The 21134-nt window shown below is 40.9% G+C and overlaps 1 protein-coding gene across 1 annotated transcript; it reads left to right on the forward strand.

The window, feature by feature from the left end:
* The first annotated feature begins 2594 nt into the window (after nt 1-2594).
* On the forward strand, nt 2595-18531 carry tars1 (threonyl-tRNA synthetase 1). The gene is made up of 19 exons (XM_070965266.1): nt 2595-2764; nt 3477-3554; nt 4332-4522; nt 5229-5352; nt 6173-6297; nt 7049-7166; nt 7268-7332; nt 7690-7768; nt 8020-8166; nt 8856-8954; nt 11296-11462; nt 12302-12464; nt 13578-13715; nt 15681-15758; nt 15844-15944; nt 16358-16462; nt 16687-16759; nt 17671-17785; nt 17912-18531. The coding sequence occupies exons 1-19, from the start codon at nt 2705-2707 to the stop codon at nt 18058-18060; spliced, it is 2175 nt and encodes a 724-aa protein (XP_070821367.1). The 5' UTR covers nt 2595-2704; the 3' UTR covers nt 18061-18531.
* Nucleotides 18532-21134: the final 2603 nt, after the last annotated feature.

Raw genomic sequence — 21134 nt, forward strand, 5'->3', positions numbered from 1 at the left:
TCCTCACAACAAGCCAAGAACAGCAGGATAGCACCGCATGCTACAGCGAATTCATCTTTATTCCCTCAGAGAGTGTCAGAAGTTTAAAACCACTGTTTGACTGTAATTGAAATGCACATGTTGTCTGAAGTCTGGTGCCTTCAAGCAAAGCAGGAACAAAATATAGGACAAACATAAGCCCAGATACTCTTCCGGTAAGCAGAGCAATCAACGATATGATTCTAATCAGCAACAAGACTAATCTGCTCTTTGTTATTTTGATTATGCATGCATTGTGAGGGTAAATTATGTGTGTAGATTAGTTGGTTCATCTGATTAAAGATTAAAAATGAACTGGTACTTTAGAATGAATATGTTGGACATATAAGCAACAACACAGCGAATATGGCTTTCATAATTAGTATCCTACAGTTTTAAAAATTAATTAAAAGCAATTGAAATCCACATAAAGGATTTTTGTGAGACTTGGATAAAAGATGAATGTCTAAAAGATAAAAAAGGCAATGTACAAACCTCACACTTACAAAACTGGAGGTAAAGGAATGTCTTCACTAGATTCACATTGAAATCTCTAAAAGAATTATTTGTGATCTGTGTATAAAGGCCTCTTTCATTTTGCTTTCATGATCATTTCCCAATCATTACCCATCTTTAACAATCAAAACTTGATACAGTAAAATATTTAAACCAGAGGAAAATCAAAATGACCCCAGCTGAGTCTGTGGACCATTGAACAACAGCATTCACTGAAATTTTGAACAGCTGAGTGTTAACAAAAAACTTCCCCATCCAAAATCAGCTAAACCAGTAAGCTCAGCACCAGTTTTCAACATCAGCTGCATAGTCCTTATCTATCACATATGACACCCTGCACACTGTCAGCTTTCTCAAGCGACTGAAGAAATGTCAGAATGTGGGTCTTCATGCTCAGCTACAGGTGCAGCTATGCAGTGAGCTAAACATGCTTCAAATAAAGGCTGAAGCAGGTGACCTTTGTAGTTTTACTGGAAGCTATTGTGAAGGTATTGGACAACAAATTCAATGATAGTAATGACAAGTCAGAAAAACAATGGCATTGCGAGTTAGACAAAAGGAAGAGTAGAAATGAATAAGTGAATAAATAACAAGAAAAAAAATGATTGTCCCTAATGCTAGGAGTAGACTTGCACTAATAGAGGACCAGCAGTATGTTGTCTATTCTAGTTATGGAGCTAGAATGGTGCAGCAGCACATTAGCCTCAAACAGCTAGTGTAACAGAGAGCTTGCTTAACAGGAAACTGATCGCAGTAAATAACAAACCAGTAATCACAATCTGCCACTGGATATTTACAAAGTGCCCACAGATCACGTTCAAACAAGGCAATCACATCACAGACAAACTGGTGGCTGGAACAACTGTAACTGACCTGTGCGAATAGTGGCTGCTACTAGCAGCAGAATGTTCAGCTGAAACTAAACGCTGGTGGCAGCACAGTGGGAATCAAGACCTCCATTAGCTTCTGGATTTGATGTTCTTATCTTAACATTTCATAAGTGATCTTTTGTTCAAAAGAAGCACTGTCAGAGTTAAACTTTTCAGTCCACACTGTAGCTGGGAGCCTCACTCGCTGGGTGGTGCATGGACAGATCTCCTGTTGTCGAACAGAAGGCGCTCATACTTCACATTAAATAGAAGAGAGGATTTCACTCCTGATCAACGCTGATCTAACAGTCCATGTACAGCATCTCTCTCGTGAGCCTGCTGTGCAACCCCTACAGCAGTGAAATCAGAGTATTTCAAATAGAGACATCCAGCAACTTCACTCTGAGACACAAGCCAACTTTTTACCACCTTAAGAAATATAAAGCAAAAAATATCACTGCAATACTGTTTCTACTCATCTATTTTATTTTATTATTATTTTTTTTAATTAAGACTTTTGCAGCCTCTTAAAATGTGTTGCTGACCACTGATTGTATACAGGTGGTTTCACTACAGCTAGTTTTGTATTTGCTTGTAATAAAAAGTGGCAAGCACATGGCAGAACTTCATTTAAGGAAGAGTTAGATAAATGAATAAAACACTTCAATTGGCATAATCCAAACCTTTCAGAGACTATAACTTATTTGTTTATGATTGGAAGTTATACAGGGGATGGTGGTGCATTGGGGGACTTGACCTCATGACCTCAGTACAGTTTCTTAAATCCTGGCTGCTGCCCTGATGTTAATGATATTGTTTCCAGGGCATTTAAACACTGAATAGCCTACACAGAAGAAACATTGGAAAACACATGTCAAAAAGTTCCTCTAACCACTATGGTCAAAAAAACAAGACGAGAATTTGATCATTATTCGAAATAAAGTGTATTACTTTGCCTAAATTGTAACGTGTGGGACATATTTTGGGATGCTGCTGGTTATACTTCAAATGTCTTCCAACATGTTCATGCAATCACGCACTGGGCTCAAAAACTAAAGAAAGCTGCTCTGTTAAATGGCATTTTAAAAGAAGTTTAGGAGGTAACGTGGTCAGAGAGCGGCTGATGTTATCCTCTGTCACACAAAGCACCGCCCACTTGCCTTCTACGGCAATGTTGCATCAGAATCGCAATTTCCGGGTACGTCATCACCCTTCAGCCGGCGGCGTCCTGACTGTCTGCGGAACACATTGCCCAGACTTGCAAAAGTTATCTCTGAGAGTGAGGTAGCTTTTTATTTGTTATGTCGGACCAGACTGTCGTGGAGAAAATGAGCGAATTGCAAGTGGACGCCGGAAAAAAGGTGATACTTGAGCCTCGCGGCCGGTTATATATAGGTCTTATTAGCCAGATAGCAGCTAGCCTAGCCTGTAGTGAGATTCGTGCTGTCACCAGCAATGTGGTGCTAATGTTACGGCAAGCAAGGTTTTATGACTGACGCTGTGTTGGCTCAAGATAAAAGCAGCATGAGTTTAATGTTTTGTTGTTATCTGTTTAGGCGGTAAATCGTGCCACGTTGTAATTCAGCAAGCACACTCGGCTAGCTTGGTTTAGCTAACGTGGCTTTTACACAGGCAGCTTAGTGCGGTTAGGGAGTGATCCTTACGCCAAACTCAATTTAAATGTCTTACAATTTAATATTTGACCGCCTATCAGAGGGCTTACACGCATGTTAGACAAATGCTAAACCGTTGCATGAATCACTTGTGTTGTCCTGTCAAATCGGCACTATTCAATGGACCAAACTTCAAACTGGTTTTGTTACGTTCCACCTACATATGCCCAACAACAACCCGAGGATGCGTTCAAATTGAACCACTTATTCTTATTGGGGCATTTGTGTGTGGGATTTACTCCAGCATCTCCTTTGGAAGGTCTTCAGTCTTATTATAACTGCAACTGTGTTCCTTTCCCAGCTCCAGAATTGTGTCTGAACCAGTTTCTTACTAACTTGTCTTAAAACCACTTTCTTATTGATAAAAGTTCATTAACCTTGTGATCTGATTTCTGAACAGGGAGGAACTGAAAGCGGTAAAGATGGAGGAAAGAAGAAGGCTAAAAGTGCTGCTGGAGACTCTGGAGGCAAGGCTGAGGTGAGTTGCTAAATAATGTGTCAGAAAGTATGTAGATGCTGTTATCAGACATCATCACGATGTCTTGTTTTACAAGAATTTAAATCAAAGTGTCAGTATTTTTGTTTCTATCACTATCATTGCATGCTCCAATATCTGACAGCAGCCACCCACTGGCTTCATGGCTGCTCATCTAGGCCGCCTGGTTCAGGATAGGTGACACACACAGCCTGTGGTGGTGCAAGCTACTGTCTAGTACGCCAACCACACCTAGCTATCAGGGAAAAATAGTGAATGAATGTGTGTGCTCAGTTTTGAAATCATTATTTATGCAATGTGTTCATGTTCACACCACAAAATTAGCCTACAGAAATGACTGCATAATTCTACGGCTTTGACACTCGTCACGTTATTAATGTTGACCTGTCTAAGGAGAGCGCGAATGAGCAAGGAAGTGGTCGTGGCTGAACTGCCAGTGGTAGACCACTGAGCCACAGTAAAATGACTTTCGTGTACTTAAAGAGTGCCTGATGAAGAACATGCATTTGTGTGAATGTGGATGTATAAGCTCCACAATAGTAGTAATAGCCATCATGAAGTAATACGTATAATTGGAAAGCCAGTTGTCTTCTGAATAAATGTATTCAAATATGATGATGTGATGATGAGTCCTGATGGACTTTTTTTCTGTAATAGAGACATAAACTCTTTTGATTCCTGATAGCACGTATAGACAGAAACAGCATCATCCACCGACTTCCCCATTTACATATTTTTTGTTTTTTGCTTGTTGTTAAGCTGTCGCCTCCACCTCAGTACATTGAGGAGCGTCTTACTTTGTACACAAAACTGAAAGCTGAGCATGAAGCCCTGATGGCAGAGAGGGCTGCAAAGAATAGCCGAGCCATCAAGGTGACCCTGCCCGATGGAAAGGTAGTGGATGCTGAGTCCTGGAAGACCACGCCGTACCAGGTGGCCTGTGGGATCAGGTCAGTGTGACGATGGGATCACTGTCATTTTTATTTATTAAATGTGACGTCTCACTTTCATGTACTGTTTCACACACAAAGAAGAAAAAGCTCAAGGGTTCTTCAGGAATGTAATTTCCAAAGACTAGCTGTCAGACTTATTTGTACAGCCTGTTCTCATTGTTACAGTTTCAAAAGGCTTTGTAACACCCACATTATGAAAACAGTAATTGGAAATGACACCCGCCAACCTAAGACCATCCACCAAAGACAAGAAAATACTCTGACAAAAAACTTAATTAGTGTTAAAAAAAGTAGAGGAAACATTGCCTTGGGATAGTCTGAGAATGATCTCCCTACCAGCATGGGCCAACATGCAGTAGGTGTTTTGGAGTGTGTTATCAGAGATTAAACGCTGATAACCAAAGCCCATATGAACAGCTTTCACAGTAGACACAGTAAAAAGCTTTGGGAAATGTCAGCAGCTCTATCACCATCATTGTGAGGCTTGAAGCTAGCATTGCTCCATATGACTTAAAAGCACCAACCACAGCCCCACCTCTGTAATTTCTTCATGATGCAATGAGCACATTGATGTACACGACGTGTTGTTAACCCTTAAGTTTTGTTTTGTAATTCAGAAGCATTGGAGAAACTTCCAAGGGGTTTTATTTTTATAAATGTGCACATCAGTTTGACGTGGAATATTTTCATGTTTTACCTCCAGCCAAGGCCTCGCCGACAACACAGTGATTGCAAAAGTGAACAGTAGCGTGTGGGACTTGGACAGACCTTTGGAGGACGACTGCAGCCTTCAGTTGCTCAAGTTTGATGACGAAGAGGCTCAAGCTGTAAGTCCACCGCATCCCTGGTCTTACATGTGTTTATATTTGATAGGAGAGTGTAGTACAGTATTGTGTGGTATAGTAAAGGCATTTTTAACACCTTCTCCTGGATGCTCATTGTTTGCTCATTCTTGCTCTAATTCTCACCAGCCGATGTTTTAACTTAACTCTGAGAAAGCCTGTGAAAATATTTCCGACATGCCAGCAATGTCCATTACACAACATCCTGCGGTACATTCAGCTGTATTGATCTATAGCTAGGGCACGCCAACCTGAGTATGCAAGGTTAAAGTGATGAATGAGAGCTTTACAATCAATAATACACCTCAAAGCTCTGTGATTCACCAAGCGTCCGAGCCACAGGAACATTAAGAGGAGACGTGACAAAGTAAAACCCTGCTGCGGTCATGTACTGTCATAAAAGTGACAGAAAGTGGTCCCTAAGAGAATAACGTGTTCTTAAAATAAAAGCCCAATTTCAGCTTCATTATCTATACAAGATGCTGAATATTTTACCTGGAGAAGAGCCATTTGTCAGTTGACATTTATTAAGTATTATATTAAGTCTCAGTCAATTTGTTTTTTTATGGTACCATTTGTCAGTAGGTTTTATCTGCAGTTTTTTTTTCATCTTTTGTATTGTCAGCATTCAGAAGAGGTGATTTTTCACAGTTTAAGTGGTTTCAATTTTTTCGAAGCCTTCAACAAACTCTGAAGCACAATGAATGATTGTAACGGTCATAGTTCTCATTCTTAACAGACACAAAGGGATTGAATATACTGCAATTTTGCTAATCAGGCAATATATCTATATATGTTTTTTTAGGTTTACTGGCACTCCAGCGCTCATATCTTGGGTGAGGCCATGGAGAGGGTGTATGGAGGCTGCCTCTGCTACGGTCCCCCCATTGACAATGGCTTCTATTACGATATGTTCCTGGACAACAATGAGTGAGTCGCGCAGGCTTTGGGTTCAGATTTGTCTGTATAATTAGTTGTGTTAGTCAGCTGTCAGTGTTATTTTGGTGTGTACTTCAAGGCTTAGCAGCTGTCAGTCTGGTTCACTGTCTGAGACTGGTGGCAAACATAAAATAGGTGGATTGTAACACTAATGACACCAGTGACACTAATGCTGTCAAGCTGGATTTTTCCTGGGCATGGATTGGAAGCCTTAAAGCAAATCTGCTCAAAATGCAGGACCAGAGATTACTTCTGTGCAGGTTTCAAAGTGTGTTGAGTAAGACTCGGAAATTTGAACACTTCTTCCTCATAAACAACTTTTTCACTTGACCTTTCCAGATGCATTTTGCCCTGCTTCAGGCAGCGGGAGAGCGTGAGCAGTGCTGTCTGATTAATTCTACAACCTCCTTTAATGAAGTCATTTTATGCTAATGGCATTCTTGGAGAATGTTTTTTGCAAGGATATTTTGACATTGCTCGAGCACTAAAGCCAAGGACTTTTAACTATTTGCCCATGCTTTGCAGAGGTTATCAGTTGCTGGAAGTCAAAGAATTACATCGCAGAACAAAAGGTCTTGCAGTGTGGCTAAGTGACTGGTCACATTAGTGATGCCCTCTCGAAACACTGGCAGACTAAATTTAGCATTGAAGGCAGTTTAATATTAATGTAGGGCTACCTAAGACGGTCATTGTCATTGGATGTAATGTTCTCGTTGTGTTTATCTTTTGATGTTTTGGACAGGGGTGTATCGAGCAATGACTTCCCATGTCTGGAGAACTTGTGCAAGAAAATTATCAAGGAGAAGCAGCCATTTGAGAGGCTGGAGATAAAGAAGGAGACTCTGCTGGACATGTTCAAGGTATGTTAAAACACAAACATATCCAACCCCCCCCCCCCCAACAAAAATGGGGAATATTTCAAAAATAACAAAACTCTAAAACTACCTCTCCTCCTTGACAGTACAACAAGTTTAAGTGCCGCATCCTGAATGAGAAGGTCACCACTCCCACTACCACAGTTTACAGGTGAGCCCAGCTCCTGCACATTTACAAGTTTTCATCTTTAAAGTATAATTCTGGTGCTGTTCTACATTTTTTGAACATCAAAAAATCCCAATTAAAGACCAAAACCAAGAAAAATTGATTCTTGTGACAAGTACTGTCTGTGTTGCCAGAGCCTGAAAGAGCTTATAGTAGTATAATAGTCCCATACAAATACACTATTTACTTCTATTTGGGTAATTTTTTGCTAAAGGCTATAGTACCCACCAGCTGTGAGACATTTCTGTAGACTTTTTTTTTTTTAATTACATACAGTATTTGTGAGTATTGAGGAATTGGATTAGTTGTTGCAGCCCTACTCATAAGTACACTGTATTTCAGGTGTGGTCCTTTAATCGACTTGTGTCGGGGGCCCCATGTGAGACATACTGGGAAAATCAAGGCACTCAAGGTTCACAAGGTGAGTCTGTCTGTTTTCAGTTGTGCATTATGTACTGCTTATGTTGTGCAAGCTGGTTGTTACTGTATATGTGTGGTTTTGTTGATTAAACCAGTAGGATTTCAAGCGCTGCAGTCTGTGCCCCAAATGTCTGGCAGTAAACACATGTGTCCCCATTTCTAGAGCACAGTTACCTTATGTTTTATTCTCAAGGGATTTGATGGACCCAAAAGAATGATCAAAGCTAACAGAGTCCTCTTGTGGTGTGCTAGAATTCGTCTACATACTGGGAGGGGAAGGCGGACATGGAAACCCTCCAGAGAATCTACGGAATCTCCTTCCCTGACCCCAAAATGCTCAAAGAGTGGGAGAAGTTTCAGGAGGATGCCAAGAACAGAGATCACCGCAAACTAGGCCGGGTAGGAACTGAAATGTGCAGAGGCTGTGGGTTTGCAAGAGAGTTGATGTCTGTGTTAATTTTAGAACTGTCTCTCACAGGTTTTATTCTTACAAATGAAGGTTATTTACAGGATATTGGTATTAATCCGATTAGTTTGCAAAGCTGTGTTTTGACTGCAGAGTTGTAGTGATGACCTCCACTCAAATTAAATATGAAATATAAGTAGACTACTTCTAGAGTGTAAGAGCCAGCATTGACACCTAATCAACAGACAAGATATTCAAAGCCATTTCTGGAGAGTGTGAAAATATAGTGTGCCTTGTGCATTTGGAGGACTTTGTAAAAGCATTGTCTGTAAACAGTTTGTTTATAAATGACTGCAGTCTGTTTTTATTTACATTTACACCAGTGTTCCAACTTTTTTGGAAGCAGAGTTGTTTTCCAAAATCTTAGGAAAAGTTTTGCTGAACTAAGGCTGTTTTTATTGGCATGAAATAATCTGTGACTTTGTTGTTGAGAGGAAATTTGGCAGTTCAGGATGTGATTGTTGCTGCCATTCGTTCGTGATGAAAACAGATGTGGAAAAGGGAGCTGAGCAGGAGACAGAGTACACTGTCAGACAAACCCCGAGTTATTTGATGAGCTGTCACATTATTTCTGACTGAAACCAGCTTATCCTGAGTGTTAGTCCTTTTTTCATTTATTCAGGAGCAGGACCTGTTCTTCTTCCATGATCTGAGTCCAGGGAGCTGCTTCTTCCTGCCGAAGGGAGCCTTCCTCTACAACACCCTGATTGAATTCATCAGAGTAAGTTGTCAGAGCCACAGTGGGTAATTGCTGTGATCTTACTCTAAACTTTAAGACATAAAAAAGACAGAGTTTGAAACCGGCGGAGCAGGGAAGAACAGACCTTTAGACGGCCTGCTCAATGATAGTGGCTTTATATGTTCATGAGATGTATTGATGCAATTTAAAATCACTGTAAGCTTCATGTTCCTTTATGCAGAGTACTAAAAGTTTGCTTAAATGTCGATGACACAGGTTTATGCCATGATCTTGAAACTGATCAACTTATCAATCAAGTCTGCCGATATAAATTTTAAAACCTCAACATGTGTATGCACATACTATAAAATGCAAATTCATATCATACCCTCTCTTACCACAGCAAAAATGCTGTAAATAGATGTTCACACATCTAATTTATGCTGGCTCAGGATGAAATTTCTCATTTTTTGGTCAGGTAATAGGAAAAACTCAACTGTGAAGTCTACCTTTGAACACAAACCAATTTATGAATTCTCAAAATATCTTATTATTTACGGCCAATTATTTGGAATAAATTGAAATGTGTAACACAGGCGTGATTGACAGCATTGAAGAATAGCCTGCTCTGTTATGAAGAGACACAAAATCAGTCGGATTTAAAACATTCACTCTCTGTTTCAGTCAGTGCAGTCACAATGCAGCACACATCAGAGGCAGTTTCACTTTAATGTGCTAAAACTGATTTCTCACAGAGGACATTTAGAGTAATGAGAGGTTCATAAAACAGGTCTGCCTGGACAAGCAACAAAATACCTAGAACATCAAAATATTTGCAGGTTATATGACTGTCTGTTTAAAGGCAGAATGAGTAGGATTTTTCCTAAAAAAAAAAACAAACTAAAAAAACATTAAAATAAAAACAATGTAAAGACTCATACAAAAATTAGCATCTTTGCATCATCTTTGATTTATGTTGATTGACATGATTTATTGTTTTTTCTCACTGCGGGACTCCTTGCTGCTTTTAAAACACAACATATTTGTAATAATTCATAATTAAAATAAACAGATGCATTTGTCTCCATTATCTTTTAATACAATAGTAGTAACAAATGGAAGAGACGTGTCAACTGGAAGATTACATTTACAAAGAACCAACAAGAAAAGAAACAGTGTCTGTCGCAGCATCCGTGTAGTAAACTGACATGGACTCCAGCCAGTTCTGAATCACTTGATAACACGAAAAGCTATAAGTGTACACTGATTCTAATTTCCATCCCAGTGAGCAGTGCTGATAGATGAAAAAACAACACCAGTGTTTGGTCATATTGCTGTCATCTGACTGTCAGTGTGCAAGTCTAGTCTGTTAATGTTTGCCGCCATTAAGGGAAAACCCACCTTGCAAAGCTGGATATGCTCCGACTGGGAGCACCCAGCTGAGCAGTTGCGGAGGAGGAAGAAGAAGCTGCTGTCAAGCCATCCGCTGCTTCTCCTCCTGTACAGACACGATGGTTGAAAAAACCAGAACAAGCGAGCTACCACAAATTGCAATGAGTGGGGTCTCTGCTAGCTAGTTTGCTGATATAACACACATTTGATATATTTCTGTATAACAGTGAAATCTCATGTTTTGCAGTGTGTCGCCAGCGCAGTCTCCAAAAGCACCCGAGTCACGAACACTGATGTAGTGTTTTTCGATATCGGTGCTAGAAGTGTGTGGCGGTGCATTTTGTTATTTTGCTGGGACATTTTTGAGCCTTTGATCAGTGTGTCTGTGTGGCAAACCCAAAGCGCTTTAATAGACAGTTCATTAATTAATTAACGATCCTTAAAGTAACAACCTGAGCCCATCAGTGGCGAAAACAAGCACTTTTTATGGGCCTAACTTGACAGACACACTTGCCCACAAAGATCGCAGCTGTTGCAGCGTGTTTCACAGCTACCAGCTGAGGTGGTCTGCTGGACCACTTCCAGAACTTTTTGTACTTATTAGTCATTTAGATCCTAAAATATATAAACCAGGGCCTGGGTTCAAAAATAACCCTTTAATAATACCTTTTCCTTTCAGTTGACTCTATTTTATCCCCTTCACAATGTGCAAACACGCTGGGATGTGAATATGCAGCTGCATAAACATTTTCAGAGGTAGCTTGCTTTTTCAGAGTCTCAGCCTTTGCTTGCAGAGTCGTGTATATTTTGGAGGATATGCACTGTTTATCAGTGAGTCCCCAGGTGTTGACAGAAAGTGTTTAAACCAGTTGTTTGTAGTTGTGATGTGCACAGAGCATTATGAAGCTGGGTTGCTTGAGGTGCTCATAACTCGGAACAAGGTTTTCTCATTAAAAAGATTATATTAAGACTTCTGTTCTGTCTTTGGCAGAGTGAGTACAGGAAGAGGGGTTTCCAGGAGGTGGTGACGCCCAACATCTACAACAGTAAGCTGTGGCAGACCTCTGGACACTGGCAACACTACAGCGAGAACATGTTCTCCTTCGAGGTAGAGAAGGAGACCTTCGCCCTCAAACCCATGAACTGCCCGGGACACTGGTGAGGCCTCCTTTCCTTCCCATTCAGAGTTGTTTTGAAAGCAACAGTTTTAATTTCAGCAAGGAACTAGAGAAGGAGCAACAGAAAGTGTAAAGAAAAACACGCCCACCTCTGTTACACACTGCGGATCAGGTCTTGTGGTAGTGTGAAATAGATATTTTTAGTTGGTTCCTGCTTGTAATCATAGAAACTGTGTTTGTTGTTCTCCAGCCTTAAACGTGGTTGAGGCATTAAATGAGCTCAGTCTCTGTTGTCATGGTAGAAAAAAGTTTAACTTTTGTTCAATCTAATAATATCTACAAAAAAAGATTGTACCACAGCAACATGACACACAGGGACAACCATTAAGCAATGTCTTACCACACTTCAATAGCTTTATAAGAGTTTGCACAGGGGTTTTGTTACCAGTAGTTGACTCTTTGTGAAACAGCTTCACATTTCACTGCTACAATAGTTTGTCATCCAGCTCTGCTCATCTTGTAATGGACTGATGCTCTTGCCATGTTTTCAGTCGTTGAATGGCCCAGTTCAATTTGCTGCTGAATGCTGCATTGCAGTGTAAAGAGCCAGACTGCAGCTCTTTGTATTCAAATCTCTAATCTCCTTTTTACTGTTCCAATCTTTGTACTAACCACATGGGCAGCCCCCCTGAAGACCACACTGAGATGGAAATTCAGCTTGCAAACACATTTTGTTGACGCGTTGGATGTCACTTAAATCGAATATTGATTGCCTTTCACAGTACTATTGCAGCAGTAGAGCAATTTTCAGCTATTGTGATAACTTATGGTTGAAGTGGGTAGTTGTAATGTGTGTGTTTTTCATTTGTTTGGCTCCAGTCTGATGTTTGATCACCGGCCTCGCTCTTGGAGGGAGTTGCCCCTTCGCATGGCAGACTTTGGCGTCCTGCACAGGAATGAGCTGTCAGGAGCTCTGACCGGCCTCACCCGCGTCCGCCGCTTCCAGCAGGATGATGCTCATATCTTCTGCTCCATGGATCAGGTGAGACCAGCGCGGATGCACTGACATTACTCAGGGGAGCACTACTGTATATGTGAAAGTTAAATAAAGCCTTTTGTGGCTGCAGAGGGAGCAACGATAAGTCAAGTTACTTGAGGCAGCGTCTTTGAAAATAATCTGGTGGTGTGGAGTTAGAAAGAAGTGAGCCTACCAGGTCTCTGTAACCTACTCCTCATCTCTGTTTGAGGCTAGCAGTTACTAGCACAACACCTGAATCTCCAACAGAACTGTTGGCAGTATCGTGGGTAATGTGGGTGCCAGGTTTTGACAATGAAGAAGAATGCATTGAATAAAAGACGCATCTGTGGTTCGGCTCCATGGATTTTGATACTAAAGAAAAAACAGTCTGCCATGAATCTGACAGTGTTATAGGAGTGCAGTGCTAAATCAGTGCCGTGCAGTACTCTTTAAGACAGGATTTAATTCATACCGCTGTCACATTTTTCTGGCAATACCTTTGATAAATGTTTCCACTTGCTATTATTCCTGCATGAAAGAAGCCCAGTTTTAAAAGCTCTCAGTACATCAGTATCTTGCTCGCACAGTTTATTGAATAAATTCAGGCAATGTTGAACAGTCATTCACATTTTAAGGTAAAGTGAGAGGACTCCAGAGGCTTCTGCAGCCTGGTGGAGCAACTTGCATGTTAAGTCCATACACGTTGCCAATATCGATGCACACAAACAGGATTTTGGAAGACCAAAGAGATTTTTTAATTAGTTGGTTCAGATGTGGCAACTTGCAGCCAGGATCCCACTGATTTGGTTTTTTTCTGTATCAGTAATGGCTTGTACTGTTGCTGATGTTTGTGACTGACCGAATGCAAACAAACTTAAAACACACAGAGAGGGTCTGCTCTTATTTTACACTTGAATGAAGCTGTCTGTTTCCTGTTATCTCAGTAGCAATACATTTCAACAATACTATATACTGAACTAAATCACTCATGATATATTATGTCTAATGAGCTGAGCTGTTCATCCTCATTTTGAACAAATGAAGATGAATCAGTCATTACACCAAAAATGATTCCAAATTTGCAGCCATGTCCAGATGGATGATACAAATTCTGTTACATCTTGTTTTTGACCTCAGATTGAGGAGGAGATCAAGGGCTGCCTGGACTTCCTGCGGACTGTGTATGAAGTGTTTGGCTTCACTTTCAAACTCAACCTGTCCACAAGACCAGAGAAGTTCCTGGGGGACCCGGCCGTCTGGGACCAAGCAGAAAAGGTAATCAGGCTTCCTCTTGTTTCTCTCGTGTGGTTGAGAATGTGAATGGCGCTCTCGCAAAAGTCTCACTGGTGAATTAAGATGCTGATCTGTGATATTATCTAGATGGAAATTCTGGACCCACTTCACAGACGGCAAATTGAAGAGTCTGATTTTTCGACCCAGAGAACATTTCTATTTTAATGAATGAGTTTTATTCTGCAGAAGTGCTATCAGTTCTGAATCAGAAAACGCTGTTCGTCACCAGAGATTCTACATCAGTGCTATCGCTGTCTGCCTTTGCTGTCAAATCAAATTCACTCTCTGTGGAGCGGCTCTATATTTTACATCTCGGGTTCAGCTCCAAGTTGCTCTGGGAGAGAGAGCAGGTAATGTTTAAATCTAGCTTAAACGCAGTAATGACAAGCTTGAGTGAGTTAAACTGAGTGATAATTAGTCTTTAATGCTCAGTGCTGTCAGCTTTAGCTGGAACGCAGCGAGGGTCTCTTCTGGGACAGCTACAAGTCTAACAGATGAATCTGTAACATCAAAACTAAATGGCAGTTGTTGGATAAAGGTGCTACGAGGAAACTGTTTTTTATCAGGAGCACAAGTACAGTATATAAAGCACATTGATATTTATTAGTCTGGCAGGCTCTGAATGGATGAAAAGGTGGCTGTGGCCAGAGACGCAGCGTGCATTGAATTTTACAGCAAGCTGAGATTAGTCTTCATGTGTCGTTTGTTTTCTTCTTTATCTGATTGTTGGCGGTATTGTTTTAGTTTAACAGTGAAATATTACACCAGCAGCGAACACTGCGACACTCGATTTGTGCCACAAAGATGTTTGATTGTTTTGTTTTGCTTTATTTTGTGTTTTTCAAACTGCTAGAAAACTCTTTGCTTTTCATGCCTCGCTGCCCCCGACCCTGTGTTATCTCCATCGATTGTTATATTTTTATCACACTGATTGTCTCATTTCATTTTGGGTGATTTGGGATTTTTGTAAGGCTGGCATCTTCATCGACTGCAGGCTGCTTGCTGTTTTTGAGTTTCTTGAGTTTTTGACAGCAAAAAAGCTCAAATTTTCTTCCCCACAACCCACCAGAAAGATTTGACTTAGTCATTAGGCTCCAACAAATCACATGCAGTGGATCAACATTCATACTTTAATAGATGACATGGCAAAATGGAGCTGGATATAATGCAGATTTGGGTATTTAATTCTAATAACTGGTTCTATTTGCCCCCCCCTTTTGAACTTAATGGTATTTTACAAACTTAACAGATCTCCTTTTAATTTCCTTGCCTGATTTAGAGAGTGGTGTCATTGTTCTGTCCTCAGCGCTTCATTTGGACTTTTTCAAGCATGTCTTTCGCCCGCTGGAAGCAGGGCATTACTATTGATAGTGGAGGTTATTTTTAGCATGTTATTTGATTAACAGTCAATCCAGTGGCCTCAGTAACTATTTAAATATTTAACACTGTGTGGTCCGCTGATGGACAGAACAGGCCAGAGAACTTAAAGACTGCAGTACAGAGATTGTGCTGCTTCTTCCGGACTGCATTTGGTAAAACTCTCAGTAAAAGAGCAAAAGCTCAGTATTGTAATAGCTTGTTGTACAACTGTTTGGTTGACCTATCACAACACTCGTCTCGGGGGAAAACATTTCCTGAATTCAGCACTGACTTTTTACGATTAATGTTTGCATGCACAAAGGTGGAAAATTATATACACCAAAACTGACTCGTAAACTTGGCATAGATGACTGGAACAGAGCTTGCTGCGTGTTTCCCTCACCTCATTAACTCCCACAAGCAACCATAAAATATTATTGAGACGTTAACATTTCTCAGTTCAGTGATTAGTTCCAGATGAAGAAAATGTCGGGTTTGAATGTATCGGCTTTGCTTAACGCCGCTGCTGACTTGCATGTTGGTCAGCCATTGAAACAGTAACAAAGCAGTAAGTGTTTGTTTTAACAGCAACTGGAGAACAGCTTGAACGAGTTCGGGGAGAAATGGGTTCTGAACCCCGGTGATGGAGCTTTTTATGGACCAAAGGTGAGTCACGTGCTGCATTAATGCCACGTTCTCCTGTGAAACAGCAGGAGGGTCGCTGCTGATCATTTGTGTCCCTTCTTCGCAGATCGACATTCAGATCAAGGATGCCATCGGCCGGTACCATCAGTGTGCCACAATCCAGCTTGACTTCCAGCTCCCCATCCGCTTTGATCTCACCTTTGTCAGGTAGCACTTCTACCGGCTATTTATTCACATTAAAGTAAAATGGCAGAACAGCAGCTGCTCTATGACGCTTGTGTATTATAGAATTAAATCTTTTGGAGCACGGTTAAGGTGATCATAGATAGCAGTTTCATATAAAACATTGGAGAAGTCAATCAGTGTGACATACGGGATAGAATGAAGCGCTGATGTGAAAGCAGAAAATAGGTTTGGCTTGATTGAAACTATCTGATATCCATTTATGGAGAAGTAGAGGGTGTGGTTTTAAACCAGCTTCTCTGTCTTGTAACAAAAGAACATGAACATTTCAGCCCAAAGGACGAGAAAACACTCATTTGTCCCAATGATCGCTGTTTTCCTTGTTGATTTCACAGTGTCAGTTCCTTGTTTTCCCCCTTTTTAAAATGATTTTGTAGCCATGACGGTGACGACAAAAAGAGACCAGTGATCATCCACAGAGCTATCCTGGGATCAGTCGAGAGGATGATCGCTATTCTGACTGAAAACTACGGAGGCAAATGGTTCGTAAACAGTCAATTTGGAAAGGTTGATTTGTCAAATAGGAGCTGACTCCAGACATAGATGTTTTTGTTTTACTGCATTTCTTTCAGAGATTGCTAATGATTTTCAGATGACTGAACAGAATTCTTTTAAAAACAGTTCTGCGGGGTAAATATTTGCAGAATGTACCTGGCCTGTTTTTCTGCTCACCAATTAAATGCAAATGTGACCCGTCCTGTTTCAGGCCGCTGTGGCTCTCTCCTCGCCAAGTGATGGTTGTACCTGTGGGACCGACCTGTGAGGAGTACGCTCAGAAGGTAAGCACTGACCACAGCTGCTTCAGCCCACATTCTGTCTGTAGAGACAGCACAGGCAGCACCCTGAAGCTACCTGGCACTCAGCAGCACTGAGCTAAGCTGCCTGTGGCTTATCACTGATGCACACACAGTCTGCTCTGCTGTTTCACTGCTGTGATGCTTTATACTTGTTGACAAAGTACAGAACTATATGGCTCATGAATCCACATAAAATACTGCCACTGCTTCTGAAGTTCATCTTTCTGCAACCTGACTTAAAGGAAAACTGCAGCTAGTACAAGTTTGCTTGGATGTTCATAACTCAGGCCATCGATTCTTTAAGTTTCTTTATGATTACATCACACTCACCAAACAATTGTTGTTGTTGTTGAGATCTCAGAATGTGGCAACATTGCTAAAAATAGGTCCAACCAGGCAAAAGACATGAGTCGTCAGATAATCATACAGGTTGTGATCAGGCTCTCAGTAAGAAGAAGAGGTCAAACCTGAACTGGAACAGACAGTTTGGGTCATAATTATTTGCCTTTCTGTCCTAAACACATTTGACTAACCTGTTGGCTTGTTTACAGTCTCTGATCGTCTGTTAGCCAGAGCTACGAAAACAAATCCCAAGTTGTAATAACCTTACGTTTACCCTTAAAATGCGTGGAACATGGATTTGATTATTTTTTGTGTTGAATAAATTGTTACTTGCACAAAAGCCTATTTGTAAAATAAACAGCTGTACAGTCCTGATAAGGAAAAGGCAGCAGGTCTATACTCTGTGATTATAACAGTTGCAGAAATATAATTGTCTTTAGTCATTACAGCCAAGTCGACAACTTGTTCAAAATGTGTGAACCCACATGCTGGAAATTAGTGAACTTTTAAAACATGCTGGTATGAACTGTTGTCTCTGGTTAATGCGGCAGGTCAAGCAGGATTTTCACCACAGCGGCTTCATGACTGACGTGGATCTCGATGCTGGCTGCACTCTGAACAAGAAGATCAGAAATGCACAGTTGGCGCAGTACAACTTCATACTGGGTCAGTGTCAGCATGCTCTTTCACTCCTCTGTCTGCTGTTTCCTCTTCATCTGTGGTATCTGCCTCGCTGTCCATCTAGATATTGATTTCTTTTGTCTTCTCTGCTTGTTTCCCTTCTCGGAAAAGTGGTGGGAGAGAAGGAGAAGACGAGTAACACCGTGAATGTGCGCACCCGGGATAACAAAGTCCACGGCGAGCGCTCTGTGGAGGAGTGCATCGAGCGTCTGAAACAGCTCAAGACCAGCAGGAGCCGAAACGCTGAAGAGGACTTCTGAACTTTCTCAGAACACCCTGTTCAGTCTGTCCTGTCAACAGTAACCGGCCACGTTGTTGAAGTCAGTTTGTGATGATGGATAAAACTACTGGTGCCTACTGCTTTTTGTGCCCTTGAAATCACATTTTTCAGAACGATTTTGCGGTGTCTTCCATTGTCTCTTTACTGTATCGCTCTGTTTTTGGTTATCAAGTCTCATGGTTGTTGTACTCATGAAACGACGTACAATACTTCTACAGCAATACAGCTCGTCAGGCTCTGATGTGATCGGCTCTTTGCACAGCTGTACGATGAACAAATTGTACCATTAAAAAGTCTCTGAGAAACCTTTTCCTTATACATGAAGAACTGATTAAAACACAGGGGAAATGGTTTGTAACACTGTCTTAACAGTTTGTATCTGTCATTTTTTTTCTTCAGGGAACTGTACACAAGTAATGATTTTGATAATTAAACAATCTATTCTTGAGCCAACCTGTGTTTTATGCTTTTTTTTAACATTTACCTTTTCCTGTGGTGAAATTTCAGCAGCGTTTCCTTCACAATTGTCTCTCAGGTGAGCTGGAGCAAAACACGTCCATGCATCAGTCAACGCTGTCAGAATGTGGAGAAAAAGACAGTTAACACAAGCTAAAATAATCACAGCAATAACCTAAGCATGCAGCTGGCAAAGTCAATATGTGCTGGAATCAATATGACGAGCCAGGAGCGCAGGAAACAGGAGATTTCTTCAATATATGGTCAAACGCTCCAGTAACAGTCTACATTATATATCAAATGTGTTTTTCAAGTCACAACTCAACTCACAAGTTCATATTTAGGCCAGAGTTGAAATTATTAGATAGTCAGAGACTGGAAACATTTCATTTTCCACAAGATAGTGGTGGAGGTTTGGATGGGAGCTGGAGAGAGCAGTGTCAGAAAGGTGTTTCGCTACAGTAAAAATGGATCCTTATCACCTTCCTCCACAAGTGCATCATCACCTAGGTTGGAAATCAGTAATGTGCTGGAGGGTAAATGCCTGATGCTTCTCATTATCACACGCTTACTGAACTCAGACACCATCTACTCTTGCTGTCTGCATCGTTACACTTAAGCATCGGCAACACTTTTCTTTCTAATACTCTTCCTGGTCTGCTTTACGCCTAAGTAGATTCAAAACAGTGACTGTTCATGCCTCTTTTTATTAGAAGAAACACGTAACTGGCTGGATGGAACATGCAGAAGAGATCACAGAAATAAATGCATATTATTAGCAATGTTCTTGTTATTGCACTTTCACTGTGTTTATCTCCATCTGCTCTCATTTCTGCACCAAACATGCAGCAGTGCTTCACTTCATACTGTAATGCAGTTACAGTATTTGATGATACTAATACCCAGCGTCCTCTTTCAGTCTCAGATTATTGTTCAAACCACTAGTGGGTGCTACATCTGTGTGCTCGAACTGCACAGCTGGAGCAGAAATAGTGAGAGCTGTGTGTTTCGGCAGTGTAACCAGTGGGAAAAATAACCCTGCACAGACTAATACCAAGGGACTTTATTTCGCAGAGGAATAAACCCCACACAAACTTGATCAAAGTCCCTAAAATGCTTTTATAGTGGCTTTAACTTTTTATTCATTCTTTGCTTACTAAGGCTCAGTATTCATGAAAAATAGATGGTTAGAGGAGGTATTTGTCATTTGTTTTATTTAGAAATGAGCTCTTTAAATCATGCAGACTTCTCCTGTTAATTAAAGCAGGAACATAAGCACCAAGGTTAGAGTGAAAGATGTCACAGTGGCAGCAGCAAGCGGCCATCTTTGAATTCAGGCCAATGAAAATATTGCTTTTGGCTGCTCTACAAGTTACAGGTAATTAAAATAAGTGCAACGCCATCAGTCACTTTAGCCAAATTGAACTTTTTAGCACCAAATAAAACATGTTCACAGATTTGGTTTCTTGTGTCAGTCTATATTTTATGCTTACAGAGACTTTTTTTGGTAAAAGTTGTTTTAAAGGTAAAGCTCATACTCCTTACTTGCTCCACAACATGACAATCATAAAGATGTGATATTTGTTTCTCTAAGAAAATAGAAGAGTAAAAATTAAACTACATAAAAAAAAGACATTGGATGACAAAAACTAAATCTCTGTGTAATCATCTCTGTGTTGGTGTGAGGACGCCCTCATATCAGATCTGACCACAAGGTGGAACAGCTGAACCAGGATCTTGTGGGGGGGGAAAAAAGGAGTGGGGCTAATGTCAGCGGAGTGTGGGAGAGAAAAACATTTTGATAAGGGGTTAATGAAAAAGTCAATGGAGTAGGAGAGTGTCAACAGACAGAGCGAGACAGCCAGGAATCTCCGGGGATTCGGCTCGGCTGCTGACTCTCAGCCTCCCCGTGAATCCTCTCTCCCTCGCCCCGTTGGATCCTTCTGTATGCCTCACTGACAACCTGACCATGAAGGGTCACAACGCTTCAGCTCACTGAGCAAACTTTCCCCCTCTCACCACGCATGCATTTTAAGGTATCGATTCACGTGTACAAAAAGACCCACTGCTGCAGCTCTGAAGATGATGCTGGGGATGCGTCCCGGTATGAAAACCTTACAAGTGAGCTCTAGTTTTTGATGAAGAAAGATTCAGGTTTACCATTCTTTTTAAGCTTTGTGCCATCTGTTTTCTCTGTGACCTTCCTGTTCCTGAAGTTAATTATCAACAATGCTAATTAACGAAAGCTACAAGCTCCGTCCAAAACACAAAGAGCGACAGTGGAGATGACCCCCTGACAGTTCTACTGAGGAATACATGAGTCTGTGTGGTAAATATGAAGCTGGGTGCAGCTGGTTTGCTTGGCTTTGCATACAAAGACTGGGAACATGGGAAAACAAAAAGTACATTCAATGTATTTTCCAAAATGTCAAACTATTCCTTAAAGGCACATCATGTATGCTGACATTTCTCTCCCCATCACCCTTTTTTGGTCCTTTTTGTTGTCCTTGTTTTTGTGTTTATTTTCCTTCATAACCATGACAACTGACAACAGACACTGCTGTTGTATAGCCAGTCTGTATGATGGATGTAAAAGGT

Source organism: Chaetodon trifascialis, chromosome 6, assembly GCF_039877785.1.
Source record: "Chaetodon trifascialis isolate fChaTrf1 chromosome 6, fChaTrf1.hap1, whole genome shotgun sequence".
Lineage (NCBI taxonomy): Eukaryota > Metazoa > Chordata > Actinopteri > Chaetodontiformes > Chaetodontidae > Chaetodon > Chaetodon trifascialis.